The 21,552-nt window shown below is 43.2% G+C and overlaps 1 protein-coding gene across 1 annotated transcript in view; it reads left to right on the forward strand.

Moving 5' to 3' along the window:
• The window catches only part of FNDC1 (fibronectin type III domain containing 1), a gene marked incomplete at its 5' end in the record, with an annotated part of 73,312 nt that overhangs the window by 45,260 nt on the left and 6,500 nt on the right, over positions 1-21,552 (forward strand). The window contains 6 exons of the mRNA XM_084261988.1: positions 879-1,256; positions 6,531-6,596; positions 8,506-8,667; positions 10,607-10,837; positions 11,934-12,042; positions 19,446-19,525. Coding sequence (XP_084118114.1) covers positions 879-1,256; positions 6,531-6,596; positions 8,506-8,667; positions 10,607-10,837; positions 11,934-12,042; positions 19,446-19,525 — 1,026 coding nt within the window. The remainder of the gene's footprint in view (positions 1-878; positions 1,257-6,530; positions 6,597-8,505; positions 8,668-10,606; positions 10,838-11,933; positions 12,043-19,445; positions 19,526-21,552) is intronic.

The following is a 21,552-nucleotide window of genomic DNA, read 5'->3' on the forward strand; positions in this document are numbered from 1 at the left end:
AAGCCTTTGAGCTGTCGAGTATTCCAGGCATCCCCAGGTCCCATGCAAGCCATTTGGAGTTACTTGTACCTCAAGTCTCCATCAGTCAGCACATTGCAGTACATGGGAAGGCTTTGGGGCATCATGTGGGGCTCTACAGTACAAGACAGCAAGAATCACTCAAGTCCATCTCACTTGTATCAGCTTTAGAAAGGACTGCAGACCTGAACCAGGACAAAGATTCATGCCTGTTTAATCTTTGTATGTGTAAAAATAATAATTCCCCAACAAGAGCACTGTATCACCCATATGTATGGGATTATTTTTTCTTCTGAAATTGACCACAAATAGTAGAAAAATACTCTGTATGTGTTGTGACAATACTGCTGTTTGTATATCACTTCACCTGTATAGATCTCTTGAATGCACATTCAGTGCCTATTACTAAATTGGTTACCATGAATGTATACAGTATCCAGAATTAAGTATGAAATTTCATCTGAAGTGACAGCATCTCACCAGTTCATCCCTGTTTTAACTTACACATGTTTGACATTAGGGAGCAGAATATGGATTCATCATACCTTTCATCAACAGGTACAAGACTGACACATTGTGATTCTAAAATGAAACCTCCTTGCCGTCTTCCAAAGCAGTGTTTATCAAACAGCTGATAAAAGTGAACACTGCTGTGGTTTATCTGAGGTTCTTCTGACCCATTTTGCAGCTTCCTTAGCCATGACTTTTTGATAGGTAACAAACTCCTCTGTCTGCTTAGTTACAGGAGGCTGTAATCACACTCTCAGCACTCTTGTGGGATCTACTGTTTATAAATACTGTGCTCTGAGCCTGAAATGAATTAATGGTGGGATTTTTTGGCTTTTTTTTTCCTCTCCTAGATGAAAAGGGTGCCCCAATGGTGAGTCCTGATGGAATACCTTTGTTTGGACATGGCAGATTTAGTAAACCTGTAGCAAGTGCACAAGATAAACCAATAATAAGCCTTGGAGGAAAACCTCTGATTGGTCTTGAAATGGTTAAGAAAACAACCACTCCCTCAACTACTACTACAACACCCCCAACAACTACCACAACGACTACTACAACCACCACAACAACTGTTGCTACAACTACCACCACCACTCCTGAACCAACCACCACTGAACCACCCACTGAGAAACCACCCCCAACCTGTCCTCCAGGCACCTATGGGCAGTATGACGATGAAGGCAACTTGCTGCTTGGGTTCGATGGCCTGCCAGAGTGCAATGCAGAAGGTAACTTCCTGTTGTGCTGTCTGAACTTCTTTTTTGGGGTGCTTTGTACAGCACAGCTGCCCAAATGTAAAACGGGAAAGAATCTGCCTCTGAAGGTTTTTGTCAGTGTGATAAACCAGGAGATTAGAGCAGTTGAAGAAAGTTTTGGGCGTTAAATGTTTTTTCATTGGAAAATGTCAACTTTCCCTGAAGTCGAAGTTTGTAATGAAAGTATGTTGACTTCAGCAAAATTCTTGCCATGTGTGGGATCCAGTCTTATCACATACATACTTCTGTGAGTATAGGCAGTAGTTCTGTTGTCAAAGCACTCATAATTAAGTCCTCCTCCATTTCAGTTCGGGGAAGGACCTGAAGGCACTATACATTTGGTCTATTTTTGTGTTAATTTCTCTCAATAAATTCTGAGAAGTCCATGGCACTGGCTTTTGAAAAATGAGATTCTTGTTCTCTTGACAGCCTTCACAGATACACATAGTCTAGCTGGAATGTACCACAGCATGGTTGAAGCTGGGGAAAGACAACTCTGACTCTTCACAGATAAGGCAAAGAGTTGTGCACTAATTTCTTTCTTATCTGAACATACAAACCAGTGCTGGTACATGTCTTTATTTCCCTATTGCAGTTATACAAGCCTAGGATGTGGTGCCAAACTGGAATCCAAAGTAAACTAATACAAATGCACTAGAGTCTATGGATGTTCCTACCATGTCAGTCACGCTAGCCACGTCAGTGGCCTAATGGGAGCTGATCCAGAGCCAGGCTGGCTCAAAGCGGACCGGCACACCTCAGCACGCAGGGGTTTCCTGAGGCTGGGCCATGCTGGGGGGAATGAACAGATCCACCAGGAGCCAGCAGCTCTTGTGGGAGGTGCTGATTCAGCCTGGGTGCTGCTTAGAGCCATGGTGGCCACACCTGTGCTAGGCAGCTCAGGGAGCTCCAGCCACTGAGACTGCTGTGGTCAGAGGAGGCAAACAGGGCACAGTGCACCAGGCAGGCCCGGTGTGACACTGCATTTGGTGCAGGAGGGTGCACAGGGAGGGCGTCTCTTAGAAGGAGGAGAATTCCACTGGCTGGGTGGGAGACTTGACATGCACATAACCCATCAACTGATACATCTTGACCAGCACACAGCCCAAGTGTCAGAAGGCAAAAGCAGGAATTGGGAGAATGAAGAACCACCCACTGCAGGATAAAGTTCAGGACCGTCTAAGGAACCTGAAGGTGCACAAGTCCATGGGACTTGATGAGATGCGTCTGCGGGTCCTGAGGGAACTGACATATGAAGTTACTAAGCCAAGATCCATCATTTTTGAGAAGTCATAACAGTCTGCCTTAGTTCCCACCGAATGGAAAAGGGGAAACAAACCCCCCATTTTTAAAAAGGGAAGAAAAGGAGGAACCACAGGCCAGTCAGTCTCTCCTATGTGTTTGGAAAGATTATGGAGCAGATCCTTCTGGAAACTATGCATGGAAAATAGGCAGGTGATTGGTGACAGCCAACATGGCTTCGCTAAGGGCAAACAGAACCTAGCAAATTTTGTGGCCTTCCGTGTCAGGGTTACAGCATTGATGGATAAGGGAAGAGCAACTGAAATCATTCACTTGGACATGTGCAAAGCAATTGACACTGCCCTACATGATATCTTTGTCTCCAAATTGGAGAGACATGGATTTGACAAATAGGCCACTTAGTGGGTATGGTATTGGATGGATGGTCACATTCAGAGAGCTGCAGTCAGTGGCCTGATATCCAAGTGCAGACAGGTGGCATTCCTCATGAGTTGATATTGCGACTGGTGCTGTTTAACATCTTTGTTGGTGACAGGGACAGTGGCATCAAGTGCCCCCTCAGCACGTTTGCCAGTGACACCAAGATGTGTGGTGCAGTTGATATGCTTGAGAGATGCCATCCAGAGGGACCTGGACAGGCTTGAAAGGTGGGGCCGCATGAACCTCATGAAGTTCAATCAGGCCAAGTGCAAGGTCCTGCACATGGGTCAGGGCAATCCCAAGCACAACTAGAGGCTGAACAGAGAATGGATTGAAAGCAGCCCTGAGGAGAAGGACTTGTGGGTGTTCATTGATGAAAATTTTGCCTTGAACCTGTGATGTGCGGTTGCAGCCCAGGTAACCAACTGTATCCTGCGCTGCATCAAAAGAAACATGACAAGCAGGTTGAGGGAGGTGATTCTCCCTCTCTAGTACACTCTTTTGAGACCCCATCTGGAGTACCAAAAGGACAAAATGGTGCTGGATTTTTCTGCTATAATTCCTGCCTGGCAATTATGGAGGTTTCTCTGAAGAATAATTATTAGCATTTTCTTGATCATCTCTCCTTTTTTTTTTTTTTTCTTCCTGGTAACCTACCTCAACATTTAAGAAGTGCAGGAAAACAGGCTGCCTGTTCCACAGAGGAATGAATTTGCTTGAAAAGAAAGCATCTTTATGGTATTTATTTAATGATGGCTGGTTTCTGTTTAACAAGTGCAGCGTCTATTTCAAGAAGGATAAACAACTACTACTTGAACTATCAAAATATTTAATTCAGTTTTCCCTTGACTATTTCCAAATCATATTTTTGTGTTGTCTTTCCCTTAATTCTGAGTCTGGAGAATACCCCAGATCATTTAATGAAATGCTTATCCTGCCAAAGCTTGGTGTTTTGTTGCGAAGTACTTTACTCCCAAACAGCCATGGGCTACAAGTGCCAAAACCCACCTCCAAATGTTCTACTTAAGCTTTGGCAAGTTCACTTACTCTCTGGCAGGATTTTTGCTCGACATAGCAGAATTTATTGACAACATTTCTCTAGATTCAGCAGTCTTTAACCTTCAAGAAGGACTTTGGCCACGCACAAATGATTTGTCAGTGAAATCAGCTAAAAGATTTTCATGAACTCACAAGGAAGAAAAAGGTGGAGTCTTAACCACTTGTTGCATGTGATGGTTGTGCAGTCTGCTGCCCTTACAGATCTCGAAAGACTACAGCAAGGAGTCATAGAAAGACTTGGTCTTGGCTAAGTATCTGGTACTGGAAGGGTTCACTGAAGAGCAGCAGTGAAGGATGATGGAACAAGCGGGAGACCTTCGGCTGGTGTAGAGAAAACTATAAAGTGAGAGGTCTTTTGCAAAGTACCTTCATCATCTGCATGTCACAGCTGTTGCTGAAAGTGAAGTAGAAGATGCTGAAAAAGCACACAAAAAAAGAGAAAATAAAATGTGTTTATGCTGGACTGTGTGTAGGCAAAAGGCTGACTAGCTAGTAGGCATGAAATTGAAATCTACCTGTTAAAGATTTCTGTGTATCTCAGCCTCTTGTTTACTTGGCTGTAGTCAAAGATGAGTGCGTACATTGTAAACATTGGTTGATACTGGCCAACTGTAGTGAGATCTAAAGAATTCAACAAAGGCTCTTCTTTGGTAGAGGGTGATAGAGCACTGGCTCCTCAGGGAAGTGGTCACAGCACCGAGCTTGACTGAGTTCAAGGAGCATTTGGACAATGCTCTCAGTCACATGCTCTGACTTGTCTGGCCCTGTGTGGAGCCCGGAGTTGGATTTGATGATCCTTGTGGGTCCCTTCCAAGTCAGGATATTCTATGATTCTATCATTCTATGATTTATCACTGAATATCCTCAGAGAAATCAATTGGCTTCCAACTGGATGATTTCCTGAGGAGTCCCTGCAGAAGTCCACCATGAGAAAATGTCAGATTATTCTATATGAAACTATGACAAGAATTAACCAATTTCCTCTGTTTTCAAAACTTATTTTGGCATTAAAATCACTACTATGTACGTAATGAATACTTGTTGTGGTAGAAAAAAGAAGAATCAGTCTTGTACAATAATCACCAATTCTAAATTAAAAAAAAAACCTTCAAAATTTAAATGGATTATTCATATTTGTGAATTATTTGACATCGGCACTTGAAAGTTTACATTGTTTGTACTACTATTAAAAATAAACATTGATGCTTCCATATCAAGTGTTACAGGAACAAGGAACATTACCAAGTTCTGTGTAGCATACTGGGGGCAAATCTGTCTTTCTCTTGTCTTTGTTGACACACAATCTTCTTCCCAGTCCCAGCAGTTCATCAAAGACTTCTGATTGTACCTGTAGTGGGTATTCTCTCTTTTTATCTCTCTTTTTTTCTTTTTTTTCCTTCTTTTTTTTCTTTTTTTTTTTTATTTTTTGCATTGCTTTTACTTTTCATGGCTAATCATAGAATTATAGAATGGTCTGGGTTGGAAGGGACCCCAAGGATCATACAGTAGCCTTCCCTTCCCCTGTCAGCCTTCTCTAGGCTGAACAAGCCCAGCTCCCTCAGCCTCTCTTTGTAGGGGAGGTGCTTCAGCCCTCTGATCATCTTTGTGGCCTCCTCTGAACCCTCTCCAACAGTTCCACATCTTTCTTGTATGGGGTCCCCAGATCTGGACACAGTACTCCAGATGGGGCCTCACGAGGGCAGAGTAGAGAGGGACAGTCCCCTCCCTGTCCCTGCTGGCCACCCCTCTTCTGATGGAGCCCAGGATACCACTGGCCTTCCAAGCTGCAAGAGCACACTGCTGGCTCATGTTAAGTTTCTCATCCACCATGACACCCAGGTCCTTCTCAGCTGGGCTATTTTTGAGGAGCTCTTGTGTAGTCTCTGGTTTCCCTGCAGAAGCAGTGCTTCCGGATGACACATGCACTCCAGCCTCAGTTCACAGGACCAGGGTAGAGCCAGTCCAAAGCAAAACCCTGGGAAATCCAGCACAAATTACTTTGTTCTACAAATCCATTCCCTGTGGGCTGCATTATTTGCTAGTGTAGACGCAGTCTGCAAATGTCATGGTTCTGTGGGTTGTTTGATTTCTATTCCCCCAAAATAGTATTTCAGTAGATGTTTTCAGTTTATTTGAATTGCTTGGTTGGTATTTTATATATAAATTTCTCACATTTTCTGCTCCTCAGACTACAAAATGTTGTCAAACCCTGGCCTGAGTGTTACACAGTTGCTGGCAGCCTGCCCTTGCTCCATCACTCCCAGGATCAAAGCTCCTGGACAGTACCTTTAATCTCAATTTTGAGCAGCAAACATGAATTCATATCCCCCAGCAAAAGTCCTGGCTATTGCAGTTAGCTAGGAGATCAGTAAATATGTCTTATTTCTTTACAAATCAACCAGCTAAAGAGTTTAATTTTAAATTTTATTCCAGACGTATTTTACTGGGTGGGTGAGGATGAGACCGCTACATTCTTACAGCATTTTTTTCTTTCTCCCTCAATAGATACGTTCTCAGGACTGGAGTCAGATGTGACAGCAACTCCAGAGGCATATGTGATATACGATGACGGTACTCTTTAACTGTAAAAGTCTACTGCATGTGGCATATTTTGGGTTGGGTTGTTGGGGTTTTATCCCTTTTCTTCCTTTGGAAATGGGTTTGAGGGGACATGTGGTGAATGGGAGCTTAAGCAAGCAGTGGTGAGCTGGAAAAGCTTTCCTGAGTCCAACATCATGTGAAGTTCAAGGCTGCAAAGGCAACTGTTTCTGGACAGGAAGGTCCCTTTCTATTGCTCCTGCAGGCTAACAGGAACCTCCTGTGGAAATAAATAATGTTCAGAGCTGGGTCATGCAGTCACAGCTTCAAAACTGGACTTTTTTTTTTCTCTGGTACAACTTCTAACTCCATACCAGGTAAAGTCAATGAACTCTTCTGAAATAGAAAAACAAAATGTTGCCTGAGCCCTGGAAACTTGAAATACCTTAGTGAGTTTTTAGCACTCTACACAACTGTGAATATATTTTTGTCTTGTTGGGGTTTTTTATGTGTAGCCTGTGTTTAGACTATAAAACATGCTCATACCAACTGAGATCACCTACATATAAAATAATCTGCTGAATTAACATGCAATTTAGGTTGAAGAAATCTGAAATCAGATAAAAGGAGACGATGGAAAGATTTTTGCAGTTACATTCATGCAATCTTGATACTGTAATTCAGGGCACACAAAACTTTGCTGAAGAGGAAGGCTCAAGTCACAGCATTTAATTATAAATTTGCACAGGGAATGCAGGTTCTCAGTTACTGGAGCTAGCATTCACTTTTGACCTTCACTGATATCTGATGTTCTGCTTCTTTTAATCCTCAGATTTCTGCTCCTACACCCACATACTAAAGCAGATAAGTACAGACCTCAGTTAAACAAAAAGTGTTCCAGTATTAGCTTTCTAGTAGAATTTATGGCTGCAGAATAATAAAAGTTTTTTCCTTGTAGATGCACAGCTGGGATATTCAGGCAAAACAACAACAACAACAAAAAAGGGCATTTAAAAAGAGTGCAGCAAGTGAGAGAGAAAGAGATCCTCTTTATTCCAATCACTTTGTACTGAGGCCAACTAAGAACGTGGGGGGGAGCGGATGAATTAAAAACTGCCCAAGTCCTGTATCCCACATTCCTTGCAGAAAGCAGAATCTCCTCAGTGCACAGGTCTTTTGCCAGGCCTCCCCTTAGGGGGAGGTCACCTGCAGAAAAGAGATGCATTAGCATTTTAAGCAGAAAACACTCAAAGCAAAATCCCACAGCCTGTATAAGGATTCCTTAATTTATTTCTGTCAGTCTGGTAGTGCTGTAGCTTTTCAAAGAGCACTGGATTTAATGGGACTTTAATCAAGGAGAACTGAATATTAAGAATATGCCAGTTTGCCTCCCTTGAAACCCTAATGGGACCACAAATGGCAAGCGTGACCCCACACCTCTATATTGCAGGAAGGTTTAAGAGCAGTATGAATCATCTCTGGCATTTCAGTAGAGTAACCCAGAGTTTTCTTAAAAAGCCATTTTTTCCATGCCCTTATCAGTTTCCTTTGGCATCTGAAGGCTGTGGCCAGGATTTCAGTTACCATGCTGTCTTTCTTTGGGGATGGTAAAGGCAGGTGGCAGACAGAGATCATTCAGGATATTGCTGTATCAATAAATTTTTTTGTTTTCACCCTTTTTACCTGTGTGAGTGAGGTCTAAATCAGCAACAAAACTAGTATTCTAAGGCAAAGACTTTGTGCTCACTCTCTGTCAGTTTGGTAGAAACCCTTGCAAGACTGAGGTGTGACCAATTCTGACTTAGAGGCCATAAGAAATGAGGAGCAGGGTAGGTGGCACTCCTTTGGGACTGTGACTGGTGACAGAAAGATTTTCCTTCTTATACTTAAGCCAAAATATCATGAAGCAAGCTAACGTTTTTATCTTATGTTTCCCCTGAAGACTATGAATTTTTTGAGAGCACTTTACCACCATCCACCACCACTGTCACCACCACCACTGCTTCTACAACAACAGAATCAGAAGTTGTCTATCCAGAGACCAGCGTTGTTGGAACTGGCCCTATGTCAGAATATGATATTGCTGGGAAGAAACGGTTCACTGGTAAGGATGTCCTTTGGTTTATGTAGCTTACTACTTGTGCTGCAAAGAGTTCTTGTTGTAGCAAGGTCAGCCCTTAAGCTGAGACCATTTAGCAAATACATCCAGAAGACTACTGTGTGGCCTTTCTATGGTTTACTACCTGGGAAACCCACACAGCAATACTTTGTTCATAGCTCTGATGCTTGTACGTCTGTGTGTAGACCCACATCAATTGTGTTGAAGCAGTGCAGACCTCTTTGTACTCTTACAGCAGAAGTGCTCTGCTTTGTGTCCTGCTTTGTGTGCTGTTAGCTGAGGTCAGTGAGAGATCAAGAGTGTCTACTCAGCTCTACTGCATCACTTTAAGTTTACACCAGTAGTTCAGTCAGTGCAAGTTTCCATGTAGGTGTGAGTCTTCCTCAGGGGACCTAATTCTTTTCCACTTACGTGTGCAACCCCAGTGATTTCACCCACCTTGCACAAGCATGTATGTCAAAAGTGTACTTCAAAGTCAAGGAAAGACTGGGAATTTGGGTATCAACTTTCCAAAAAGTACAACTGATGGAGATGACTTTGATTCTGCTATTTGTATCTTTGCTCCATCACAGGAATTTGGTGAAGGAACCCCTAATACATCACCAGGAGCCATGAGACTGGCTCCTGTGTATGTGAGCCATTCAAGTGTGTAGGAAGGTAATGCAGCTCTGACTTAAGAGTGGCTCTGCTTCTTTGTCAGAGAAGCAGCTGGGGGATCAGAGCAGATGGATTTAGAGGTGGAAGGGCACTGCATTCCAGCCTGCACCCCAGGCTGGTTATCCCCTGCATCCCTTTACAAACCTCTGGCATTTGAACTAAACTCAGGTCAGCTGCTGGCTCACCCAGCACTTCAGATGGGACTTCGGAGGATGGACAGTCAGCTTTGACTCACGTCTTGTCTTCCCTTCCAATATCCACAAGCTTCATGTGGCTTAGAGTGAAGCTCTGCTGCTGGAGTAAAAGATTTGTTTTGATATATGCCAAGACTTTTTCCAGTGCATCTTCGGTTTCCCTGTCCAAAGAATTTCATGATGTTTCTATTCATCTCTCTCACTGACAGTGCTTCTTGATTCATTTAGCTGGAGAGGCTAAAATTAACTTCATTGCGAGATCTGGAAAAAATCCCTTTAGGGCATGAAATCCAATAAGATAAACCAAGAAATGTTGCTTTATGAACGTTTCAAGGCACTAGGGAAATAATATTACCATTTCAATGAGTTGTATTATTGCAACTGAGTAAACATTTCCAAAGCAAGTTTTATAGTCCTTACTTTTAATGTTACAGTGACTTTTTAGGCAATAAAAGGATGGTTTAACCTTTTCCTGAACTGAAATGCAAACCTGGTCAGTATAAAGCTTTTAAAAATAGAAGGTTGTGAATTTAAAAATAGAAGGTTGTGAATTTAAAAATAGAAGGTTGGGAGCACATGCCTGGAAGGAAACGACTCATGTCTTCTGGTCCACAGTAATAATTCCATCATTCAGCCTGGTCAGACTTCACCTTGGAATCACTCTTCTTGTTCTCCTTGTTGTTTCACACCAGATTCAGGATGTTTGTGTAAGAACTAACCACTGAGACCTGGTAATGTCTTAGACGATCTGAGGGCCTGGCAGGAATCAGTTCCCATATGGACGAAAGAAGAGTTTGGGTGACATTTCCACCCCACCTCCAAAGCACCTGGAAGTAGCATGCAGAGGGTCCTGTAGTCTGACCACTCTATTTGGCCTCTCATCGCAAAGATGATCCTTCTCTCTTTGCATAGCGGGGTGCAGCTATGAGTGTGGTGTAGAACTGATTATTGGTATCCTGTTTTAAAATGCCTCACAAAATTTCATTCTCTTTTTTTTCCAGGAAACAGCCAACCTGTCTGCTACTCTGTAGTACCTACAAACTGCTAACTAAACACTACCCTGTCTCTTCCAGCTCCGTATGTGACCTATCTCAATAAAGATCCAGCAGCCCCCTGCTCCTTGACAGAGGCCCTGGAGCACTTCCAAGTGGAGAGCCTTGATGAAATTATCCCTAACGACCTCAGGGAGAAAGACCTGCGTCCCCTGAAAGCCCCTCACAACATTACTGTTGTGGCAGTTGAAGGCTGTCACTCCTTCGTTATTGTGGACTGGGCCAAACCTGCTCGAGGAGACATGGTAACAGGTACTCCCCTGAGGGTTGCTCTCCTGGTGTGGTTATGAGGAAGGGGATGGTTTTCTGAAGTGACAATTTTTACCTTAAACTGAGCCAGCAGCTCATGAAGTTCTTGCTCCTCTGTAGTTTTCTGAGGAGGTGAGCTACTTTCTGAGGAGTGAGAAAGGTCCTTCTGTTGGCCCCTCCAAGTGCCAGACCAACCAGCTCATGCTGGTCTATGTATTTCAAAGATCTTGGCACTACTTCTGTGCCAGCAGCTCTTCAGGCACCACTCCTCACCTAGATGATAGCTGTGATAGCATATTGCTTGACTGAGCACTTCTGCCCCCCGCCTGCCTTTGGAGCATCTTTCACACACGGCTTCAGCCAGCTCTGAGCTCAGGTGACTGTGGCTGGAGACAGTCAGGGTCCTACCCGGCTGTGAGTGTGCAACTGGCTTCAACAGTGAATCTCAAGAGTTACTGGAAAGTCACCGGAGTAAGTAAATAACCAAAATATGTTATTACAATAACCAGCCCCTGTTTGTCAGTGGACCCAAGGAGCTGACGTAAGCATTGGAAAAGGTCGTCAGTTTGGTGCTTACGTCCAGTTTTTAAGGAGCCTCGACCAGCTCTGCACCTGAGTGGTGGGACCTGACAGAGACGAAGCAGCGATAGTGTTTGGGAAGGGAGAAGGTGGCACTTGAACAAGCTGTGTGATGTCTGTCCCACAGTGTTTCATTCTTCAAGGCTGTTGATCTAGTACCTTATGCAGCACAGTTTAAGTAACATTGTTTTTGAAAAACCTAGAGTATTTTTACCTGTCTTAGTTTCTGTACAGTCCGTGTCCCACTTAAAACAGTGAATGGGTTGCCTTTGTCATCTTTTCACCTTAACTGTGTTTTAAATCAGTATTTACACTTGAGTACCATCCTCTGATGTATTGCTCCATCGTTATTAGCTAATGACAGGGTATACTTGTAGCTTGGGATTTTCCAGAGAAATCAGACAGCAAATCACTTTCATATACAAAGATGAAACCCATAAAGTCTTCCACAACAGCTAAGGATATAATTAATTAAAAATTGTTTAGAATCCTCACAAGTATTTATCTTTCTTGTTTACAGGCTATCTGGTTTACAGTGCATCTTATGATGACTTTTTAAAGAATAAATGGTCAACCAGGACTGCAGGGACTACTCATTTGCCAATTGAGAACCTGAAGCCCAACACCCGGTAAGGATTTGATGCCTTATTTTTCAATTCTGTTAGGGAAGTAAAACAAATTTGGAGAATTTTCAGTTGCTTTTCTTGGCCTTGGTATCAGCATTTACGTCTGATTTAGATTTTAGTCATTCAGACAGCAAATTGTTATATGAACTGCATAGCTACTTACATAATGTCTTTAGCATATTGTCCCTGAAGCAGATGATTGTACACATGTATGTGCTTATGTATCTAAAAAAAACATAGCAGAAGAGAGAAAAACTTATTTTTAAAATGTCTTTTCCAGTATTATGCATAACTGATTCAAATTTTTTTAGAGAAGAGTACACTAAAGTATACTCTTGGTGAGGTATGATGTGGCCATTCCCACATACTGGTATGGCCAAGATTTGATACCCAAGGGCTGGTGAAGAGAGAGGCTGCCCTCTGGTCTGGTTTTGCTGTCTGCTCACACTAATGCCACAAGAGGAGGCTTGGTGGTGTATAGTGGAACTGTGACAGTTGCTCTAAAGTCAATTTTGCAGGAAAATTAGGTCTTGCAAGAAAATCTCACTGAAATGGCAGAACAAAAATGCATACTTTGTATGATATTAGAAAGATTCATGGTAATTGGGTGGGAAGTTACTGACCATAGAGGAACTACATTAAAAGTACTTCTAGCAGATCCTTGGTGGTTCTCATATTTTACTCTCAAAGTCTGAGTCTGAAATACTTTTGGTGCTGCTTTGGGCTAGATGATTGCTCTTTGGGTGCTGATGACTACTGTCTCTTAGACACTGGTGGCAGGTATTGCTCGTGTGTTTGGTAACATGGGAGATGGATTGGGATGGTAGGCTGGGACTGGCATGCCTCACTTGATGATGAGCTACACATCAGAGCATCCGTTCCTAAGACAGGCACACAGGCTCTGTGTCACATAGAATCATAGAATCATTAAGGTTGGAAAAGGCCTCCAAGATCATCTAGTCTAACTGTCCCCCTTACCGCCTATATTACTTACTAAATCATGTCCCTCATCCAACCTCTCCTTGAACACCCTGAGGGATGGTGACTCCACCACCTCCCTGGACAGCCCGTTCCAATGTCTAACCACCCGTTCTGAGAAGAAATTTCTCCTAATTTCTAACCTGAACCTCCCCTGGCACAACTCGCAGGCATTCCCTCTTGTCCTATCGCTACTTATCTGTGAGAAGAGGCTGGTCCCCAGCTCACCACTACCTCCTTTCAGGTAGTTGTAGAGAGCAATAAGGTCTCCCCTGAGCCTCCTCTTCTCCAGGATAAACAGTCCCAGCTTCCTCAGCTGCTCCTCATAAAACTTTCTGCAGTTTCTCCTCCACTTCTCCTCTCTCACCCTGTCCTCCATGCAGGCCAGACCCAGCTTCTCTTGGCCAGGGTCCTCTATCTCTTGCTTCTCTGCCACTTGCACCTCTTCACTGTCTTTCAGTCAAGTGTCCCTCTCTTGCTGCCCAAGGGGAGTGTTGAAGGCCTGTGATAGCTTTCTGCTTCTCATGCCCAACACCTCAAGGGTTCCAGGTCACCAGGAAGAATGGTTGCAGTGAAATCCCCCAGGAACCCTGCAGCCACTCTCCTGGCCATGCTGGTGCAGGGAAATTGGTGGGAATTGAGCACAAACCTGTGATACATCTGTGGAGATACACGTTAACTGGATCCAGTCTTCAGAAGGTCACAGTTTGGCTATACCTGAATGGAGTTTTATAGGAACAGCAAGGTTATAGGTTCATGCATCTCCGGTAACATAGTAACTCCCATGTCAAGTAGTAAGGAGGTTCAAGCAAGTGATACTTTGCTTCAGCATATTATTTCCCCAGCATCTTACTGAAGAATCCATTGTCCTCTGTTGTACACTCTGTGGAGGCAATAAAAGCTTCATGTGGGGTTTGTGGTGGGGAAGGAGGGCTCTTTACAACAGAGAAATTATGTGTGTTGGCCAATCTCATTTGCATTCTCCAAATCCACAGACTGAATTGATTACATATTTTTTCATCTTTTAAAATAACTCCCTAACCACTGGGAAAAGACCCCCATGCCTAACTAAGAAAGTATGGCATGAAATCTGAAGCTAGTCTAAAAACTCATTTAAGGCGTATTTACTGTGTGCAGATGCTATTGACTGCTTGGTGTCCCATGAGGGGTTACTGGTGGTGCAATCTCGTGGCATGCGCGGCGTATCAAAGAAGGGTTGGCATCTTGGCAGAAGTCAGCCCTAGAGAAGATTTGAAGCTGTCAGCATCTCCTAGAAAACATCTGCCTGGTGTTTAGGTTTCAGACACAGAACGGAAGTCTGTGTTTAACCCGTGTCTTAAGTTTCCTTCTGAGGCCTGGCCTAACTTCCATTTGGGAAGTGGAAGTTTTTCCATTAGCAAAACTCTGGTGAGCTTCAGTGGGCACAGGAGCTTGTGACATGTGAATGTAAATGCTAAAATTACTTTAAACCCTACTAAATCTTAAAAATGGCAAACTTGACAATGTCCCTTAATCCTCAGTCATCATAGAAGACTAATGCAAAGGGCTGGCCAACGTCTGCTGAACTGCTACATCCAGGCTTCTGCAGTCACAAACATTATAATCCTTGTCATAAACATTTCAGTCTTCCTTAGGCATGGTTAGGCTTTTTCCTGCCTTTCCGCAGAAAAGCTGTGGCAGTGCCTTATGGGAGTGGCTGGATAGTCTGATGACTTAGAACACTACCTTGTACCACTGTATCTTCATGTCCCATCATCAAATCTTCTTCCCTGTCCACTTGGTTTTTGTTTCTTCCAGGGACATTTTGATCCCCCAGTGCCTGCCACCACTTCCAGTGCTGTACAGAGCATTTCACTGGAGGCTCTCAAACATTTTCTCAGGGCTCACAACTGCAAACAGAGCCTGTATCTTCTGTCTCTGGGGACCAGATGCACCAAAAACTCGAGTTTTCTTTCTCTCTCCTCCACTAAAGCAAAGCCGCAGTACTCCCAACAAGCAGCATCAGCTGCAGCTGGCTGCTGGGTATCACCAGACAGCACAGAAGGGGTAAGATGTCAAAGAAACCCTTGTCCTGTGCAAGTGGTTGGCCTGTGTGGCCCATACCTACCTCACACCAGCTGCATAGGAAGTGTCTCCTCCAGATCCACACTAAGACCTTATAATTTGTTGTAAATATTCATGATGGATCTAGTGCTTGGCCATTTTTGAGGGAGGGAGACACTTTGCACTGGCCTTTGAACCTGCAGGCAGCTGATTTACGCATTTTTCGTCTGGAGGGATGGTGCAGTTGAAGGAGGAGGGTTTCAGCCCCTGACACCCTCTACACATGCTCATGGGAGGAAACCTGTCTGTCATTCCTGCCCCGCTCTCAGCCTCTTTTTCTCCTCATCTGCGCATCCTGGGCACTGGGTCTATGAGGTGCTGTCACATCAACATGTCCTGTCCCCTTCCTGGGCAGAGTGTGACTCTCCCTGCCAGGCACCCACAGAGGTACACCCTCTGTGCATCCACCCTGGCTCTCACTGAGTGCTGATGGGGTCTTGCAGCAGCCATCCCACTGTCCCCATGTCTGGCACACAGCCATGGGGACAAGCTCCTGCACTGTCACCTGTGTCCTGTGCAGCCAGTGCCACTCCGAATACCATGGCTGTCTGGTGTCCTGCCATCTCTGCTTTCCACTGGACAGAGCACAGGGCTGGGATGTCCTTGCAGGCCTGCCTTTGGAGAGCCTGGAAAAAGGATTTCACAGCTAACTAACAAAACCGGCTGCTTCCCTAGTTAGCCTGCTGAGTGATTATCTCACTTTGTAACTGTGAGTGCCAGCAATTTAATCCCAACAGGAGGGAAACACCTTGAATTAAGTCAGAAAATAATTTTCCTCAAAGTGACAGGCATGGTGAAAAAATTAGTCTGAATTAATAACAAAATACATATTCATTGCTCCATTAAAGTTTACTATATCCTTTCTTGATATGTCAGTGGAAGTGGTATTCAAAACCTCAGAGATTTATTCCTAGGAGGAAGAGCTTTTTTCTTGTCTGTACTGAAAATAAACAACAAACAGTATTGCATCTGTTGCCTACTGGTAACAATTAATTGCAGTTCTGCCTGAGTAAAATGTAATCAAAGCCCTATAAATTTATATACTGCAAATTTTGTTCATGTATTTATGCGATGAAGAACAGTTGAGTTACACTGATTTGAGATTTCCTGGCAAATTCATCAGCTGAAGGATTCCGACTAATGAAAATGTCAGATGCCTGGACCTGGAAAGGCTTTGGCAATTTCTTTTTTGTTTGTCATGTCTGAGAAAGAAATATATCCCGACTGCATTATTTTATTGACATTCTTAATATAGCAATCATAGCATCATCTATGTTTAAATGGCAGGTCGGCAAGTCATAAGACCTGGCTCTCTTTCTGGCACAACTAGTGGCTTCTTGTATATATAAAGGCTTAGGAACTAATTTTCCAATTTAGCGAAGAAAAATGTACTCATAACTGAATAGCTGTTTTTTCCAGACAGTCAGGCAGGCTACTTGAACAATCATGTGTCCCAGACAGGCTTCTATGTATGTAACAGGACCCGTGAAGGCACAGTTGCCTTGATTGTGTAGGTAACTGGCTCCTGCACTACACATTAGATACAAACCTGCATGTTTTTCCCCACGTATGTAGGTGCACACACGGTTCTTGGGCTGCTCTCTCCTGTTTCAGATGTGGATCATCACAGTTACATATCTCATGGCAATGTTTTGCAGCTAGCATCAAAACATACATATGAAGTGCAGCTAAATGGTTGCGCAGAAGGTTGGTAACTAGTTAGGCCTTTGGAAGCAGTGGGCCATCAGGCATCCATACAGATGTTTTCACTGTTTTGAAGCATTCCAGAAAGATGTGGAGTGGAAAAATATTCTTCTCCTCCTCTTCTGAAGCAGTTAAACCAAGCTCTGGGCAGTCAGTACATCTTGGAGCTGTGCTGGGGTTGTTTTGGGACCCAGCATGAGGAGTCACTACTCTGTGTCCTGTCCCTGTGGCCAGCCTTGTGTCACTAGTGCAGGTAGAGAAGGTGCCTGTGGATGAAGGAGGTGTGAATGAATGCTGGTGTCCCATGAAAGCACTGGCAATTCAGGGGATTAAAGCAGTGCCCAAGCTGCTGTACTCTGCTCAGGTGGCCCAATAGAGGAGCACGTGGGAGGCTTTTTGCGTCACACCTCTTTCTCCAGCCATGCTAAACACTCAGAAGCTGTGGTCAGTAGTAAAAACCACAGGCAAATGTGTATTCCAGCAAGACAATTGTGCTAGCAAAAGACTCAGCTGTGCTAAATTTCACTGCTTAATGTAGTTACTTTTTTCTGTAGTATGTATGTCCTTTAAAAGGAAGCTGTGAATCCTTTGTGAGAATAGTATCACCGTTAATTACAGGTGAACTGGCTGCAGAAAGCAGGAGTAAAGCTGTTTTCTGGCATCAATTGTGGGATGTAGCTTGTACAGGGGACATGTCCAGGAGTGGGAATGTGCAATGCTCTAGGTCTGTCACAGATACAAAGTAAAGCTCGTGCCACAGAGGAAGGACAGAAAACTTAAATTTCTGTACCTTGCCTAGAAAACCCACCTGTATTTTTTATGCAGTGAACAAGACCCTGGATATAACCAGCTTCCTTCATAGCAAAACTCAGTGTTCACAGGACTGTCACCCTTCTGCTGAACAAGTGGATGTTATTTTCACCTCTTTTTAACATTTTCATAGAGATCAGTTTGATTTTGAAGCAAAGCCATTTGCTTTGCATGAAAAAAGGTGTTCCTTTTAATAAATGAAGCCTTCCACCTTTGCCAAAGTGCTAGTTCATCTGGGTGAAGTTTCCTGTATCTTTGCTGGTGCTTAGGCTGGAGAGGATCCTCTCAGGAGCCACCTCCTGGCACTGCTCTGTGGTTACGTCCTTGAGAAACACATACACCTTATGGTACAGGGAAGTGCACATGGTAAAAATTGTGTGGCAGACTAAAAATATCAAAGCTCCTACAACAGGATCATGTTGAATTTTCCTGCTACCTGGTAGGCTATAACGCATGAGCATCTTACGTGACCTTAAACTACACGTTGCACTCTGATGTTGCAAAGACTACCGTCATCTCTTGTGGATAGAAGGGAAGAGAAGGGAGTGAAGTTATTAATATGGGTGGTTTCCCCACGCTTGGTGCATAATCTATGTCAGGTGGCAGTAGCTTCCAGGGACATCAGGCCGCTTTTGCAATGAACCACGCTGCCTCACCATGCAAGCAGAACAGTGCTGACAGGCTACTGCGCAGGATGGGGAGAGCACTGCCACCAAGAGCAGCCCAGTGTTTTTAATGGAGCAGGCTCGCTTTCACCAGCTGAGTGGCATCAGGCCTGCCACTCAGATGGGACACTGCCATGGGAGGCAATCCAATGCTCAGTGGCAACCATCCCAACGAGTAAGCACTTGTCCTTTTACGTGGGTCGTGTATGGCACTTTTAGAGATGTCTGCTTTTGGGTAAGAAGCTAAATCAAGATCCACATGCTATATGGATATTACAGAGGCAAACTGATTTGTTCTTTTTTTATTAATTTCTTCACAAGAGTGAAATTGAGCAAGTATTCAAGAAAGGAAAACCTAAATTTAGGCACTTTAAAATGCTATGCTGGAACTGTTTACAGTAAGCTTCCATTCTAATTGGTTTCTGCTGGATTGAATACAAAGAAAAAAGGGAAAGAAGAAAACATTAATGGCAGGTTAGGCACCAACTGAAAACCATTGTACTTGGAAATGAAATAAAAATGTGCTTACACATGTACTTCTATAAAAGTGAGAATAATTTTGCTTCTATTGAGTAAACAACAGAGTTCTAGTGGCAAGTCATGTGCTTTGAGTTACACATGTGATTTAAATACTTTGGGGAATCAGTAAGGAGATGTCTGTGAAGCTTTCTCATATTACTCAAGGACTGTGATCTTAATGCTGCTAGAATTTTTAAAGAAAGGTCAAAAGCTTACCTTCTGATCTCAAATAAATCTGATCCAGTTTTACTTTGCAGTTTGCACTGCTGCTTTTGTAGGAGTTAAACTGGTTTAAAACTGTTCCTGAGATCAGAATTTAATTTCCTTGCAACTTCTAGTCTATTGCTATTGGTTGTTTTGTATAAATTGGATATAGTTGTGTGTGGGTTTTGGAAGGGAGATTATAAAAATAAATGATCCAAAAATATGCATGGGAGCAATTGTGAAAAGGAGAAATTTGTCTGTATCAGCCAACTTGCATCTTGGCTGGGTATCCACCTCCATTTAATGCAAAGGACACTCAGTGGAATGCAGGTGGTTTGATACCCTACTTTAATATTATTTATAACTTAGCCCTTGCAGTGGAATCAATGCTTTAATCTTATTTTCCCTTTCTTTTCGTTACAGGTATTATTTTAAAGTCCAAGCAAAGAATCCCTTTGGTTATGGGCCTGTTAGCTCTTCAGTCTCATTTATCACGGAATCTGGTATGCTTTGCTTTTTACTTTCATTTGAAAAATGAATTCCTAACAATAGATGCGGCAGGGCAATGACTAAAACCAGCACAGTAATAAGGGTGATTATCCTGATCTTCTTGCTCTGAGATTCTTTTTTCTTTTTTCAGTACAACTTGGAGAATAATGTGTGCTCTTAATGCCACTATGAAAATATAAGCGACATTACAGTGAGCTTCAGGGGAACAGGAAGTCGTATTTAAAATACAAAAGACTACTGACGTTCAACAATACAGAAGCAATGGGAAGTTTGGTGTCTTTGATAGATTGACCAAACTTTCAGTAAATTAGCTTCCTAATTGTGAACAGCTGAGCAGTTGGAAACAGTTTTCTCTGGAAGAAATATAGGAAACAATTTTTCCGTCAGATGGGCAAAGTTCTCTGGTGTTTTTTTTGACAAGGCATGCTGCTGTTACACAGGGCTAATAGCGCATTCAAGACCCAACACCCCCTTCTAAAAATAGTACGTTAAATGAACTATTTTTACCCATTTCTTCTTCGTCTTCTTCCATTGACCAAGAGGCCAATGACTCCACTGAATAATAAAGGACAAATTTTTCAGTCTTTCCTTGAGTGAAAGGTCTATTGTGTCTTGTAAAGTTTGCCCTTTTGATGACATGGGGTTTATGCAATCTAGGCCTTTGCCCATTTGAATTCACCCTGTAGTGCTTGCTTCTAAAGCTCTATTAAGATCGATGGAAGTAAGTCTTCACAGATGGGAGACAAAATACAAGGCAAATAAATGGTCCTGCATAACATATTCAGATCTTTTTGGAAGGAGTAAGAAGCTGAAGTATAAACTCAAGCATAATATTCAATATGGGACAAATATGGCAGCGTGCCCAGGTGGCCAAGAAGGCCAACAGCATGCTGGCTTGTACCAGAAATAGCGTGGTCAGCAGTGATTGTGGCCCTGTACTTGGCACTGGTGAGGCTGCACCTCAAGTGCTGTGTTCAGTTTTGGGCCCCTCACTACAGGAAGGACATTGAGGTGCTGGAGTGTGTCCTAAAATGGAAAACAAATCTGGTGAAGGGACTAAAGCACAGGTCTTGCGAGGAACAGCTGAGAGAACTGGGGTTGTTTAGCCTGCAGTAAAGGAGGCTGGGGGAAGACCTTATTGCTCTCCACAACTTCCTGAAAGGAGGTAGTAGCCAGGTGGGGGTTGGTCTCTTTTCCCAAGCAACAAGAGATAGGACAAGAGGAAATGGCCTTGAGTTGCATATGGGGAGGTTTCAATTGGATATTAGGAAAAATTTCTTCATCAAATGGGTTGTCAAGCACTTGAACAGGCTGCCCAGGGAAGTGGTTGAGTCACCATCCCTGAAGTTATTTGAAAAATGTGTAGATGTGGCACTCAGGGACATGGTCTAGTGTTGGACTTGGCAGTGGTGCTAGGTTAATGGTTGGACTCAATGATCTTAAAGGTCTTTTCCAACCTCAGTAATTCCATGATTCTATACTGTATCTTGCAGGGAGATTTGCTTATTAGCTGGCTGCCAGTAAAGGGGCCTGAATGCCTAGTCTTCCCGTCCAAAATCAGCTACCTTGTGAGCTTTATTTAAGATGTTAAATCCACCAAATTTAAAGTCTTATTTGCAGCACTGATCTTTCATTTGTCATATGGCCAAAGGTGGCTTTCCAGCTGGCACAAGCACAAAAGCAGTTGCTAAAGCTAAAGCCAGATGGTATAGTTACAGTGATGGAATAGATCAGAAGAGATAGAAATTGCTACTTCACAGTGCTCTTCTAGTGCAACTGAAAGGTTGCACTGATAGAAATATTCAGTAAAGAATGCCATTGCTGGATCAAGCAGCTCGTTGAAAATGTTCACCTTACCCCTGGTAACACAACAAAAAGAACAGAAAACTGTTGTTCTCTTTCATCCAGCGATAAAAGCTCCCTGGAATTTTTCTTCCCATGAGTAGACAAGCACCGTGCTTTTACTTCAGGTGTTTTGTGCACAATAAGGACTAGTTAAGAGATGACAGAAACTGCAATG

Source organism: Gallinula chloropus, assembly GCF_964237585.1.
Source record: "Gallinula chloropus genome assembly, chromosome: 3".
Classification (NCBI taxonomy): Eukaryota; Metazoa; Chordata; class Aves; order Gruiformes; family Rallidae; genus Gallinula; species Gallinula chloropus.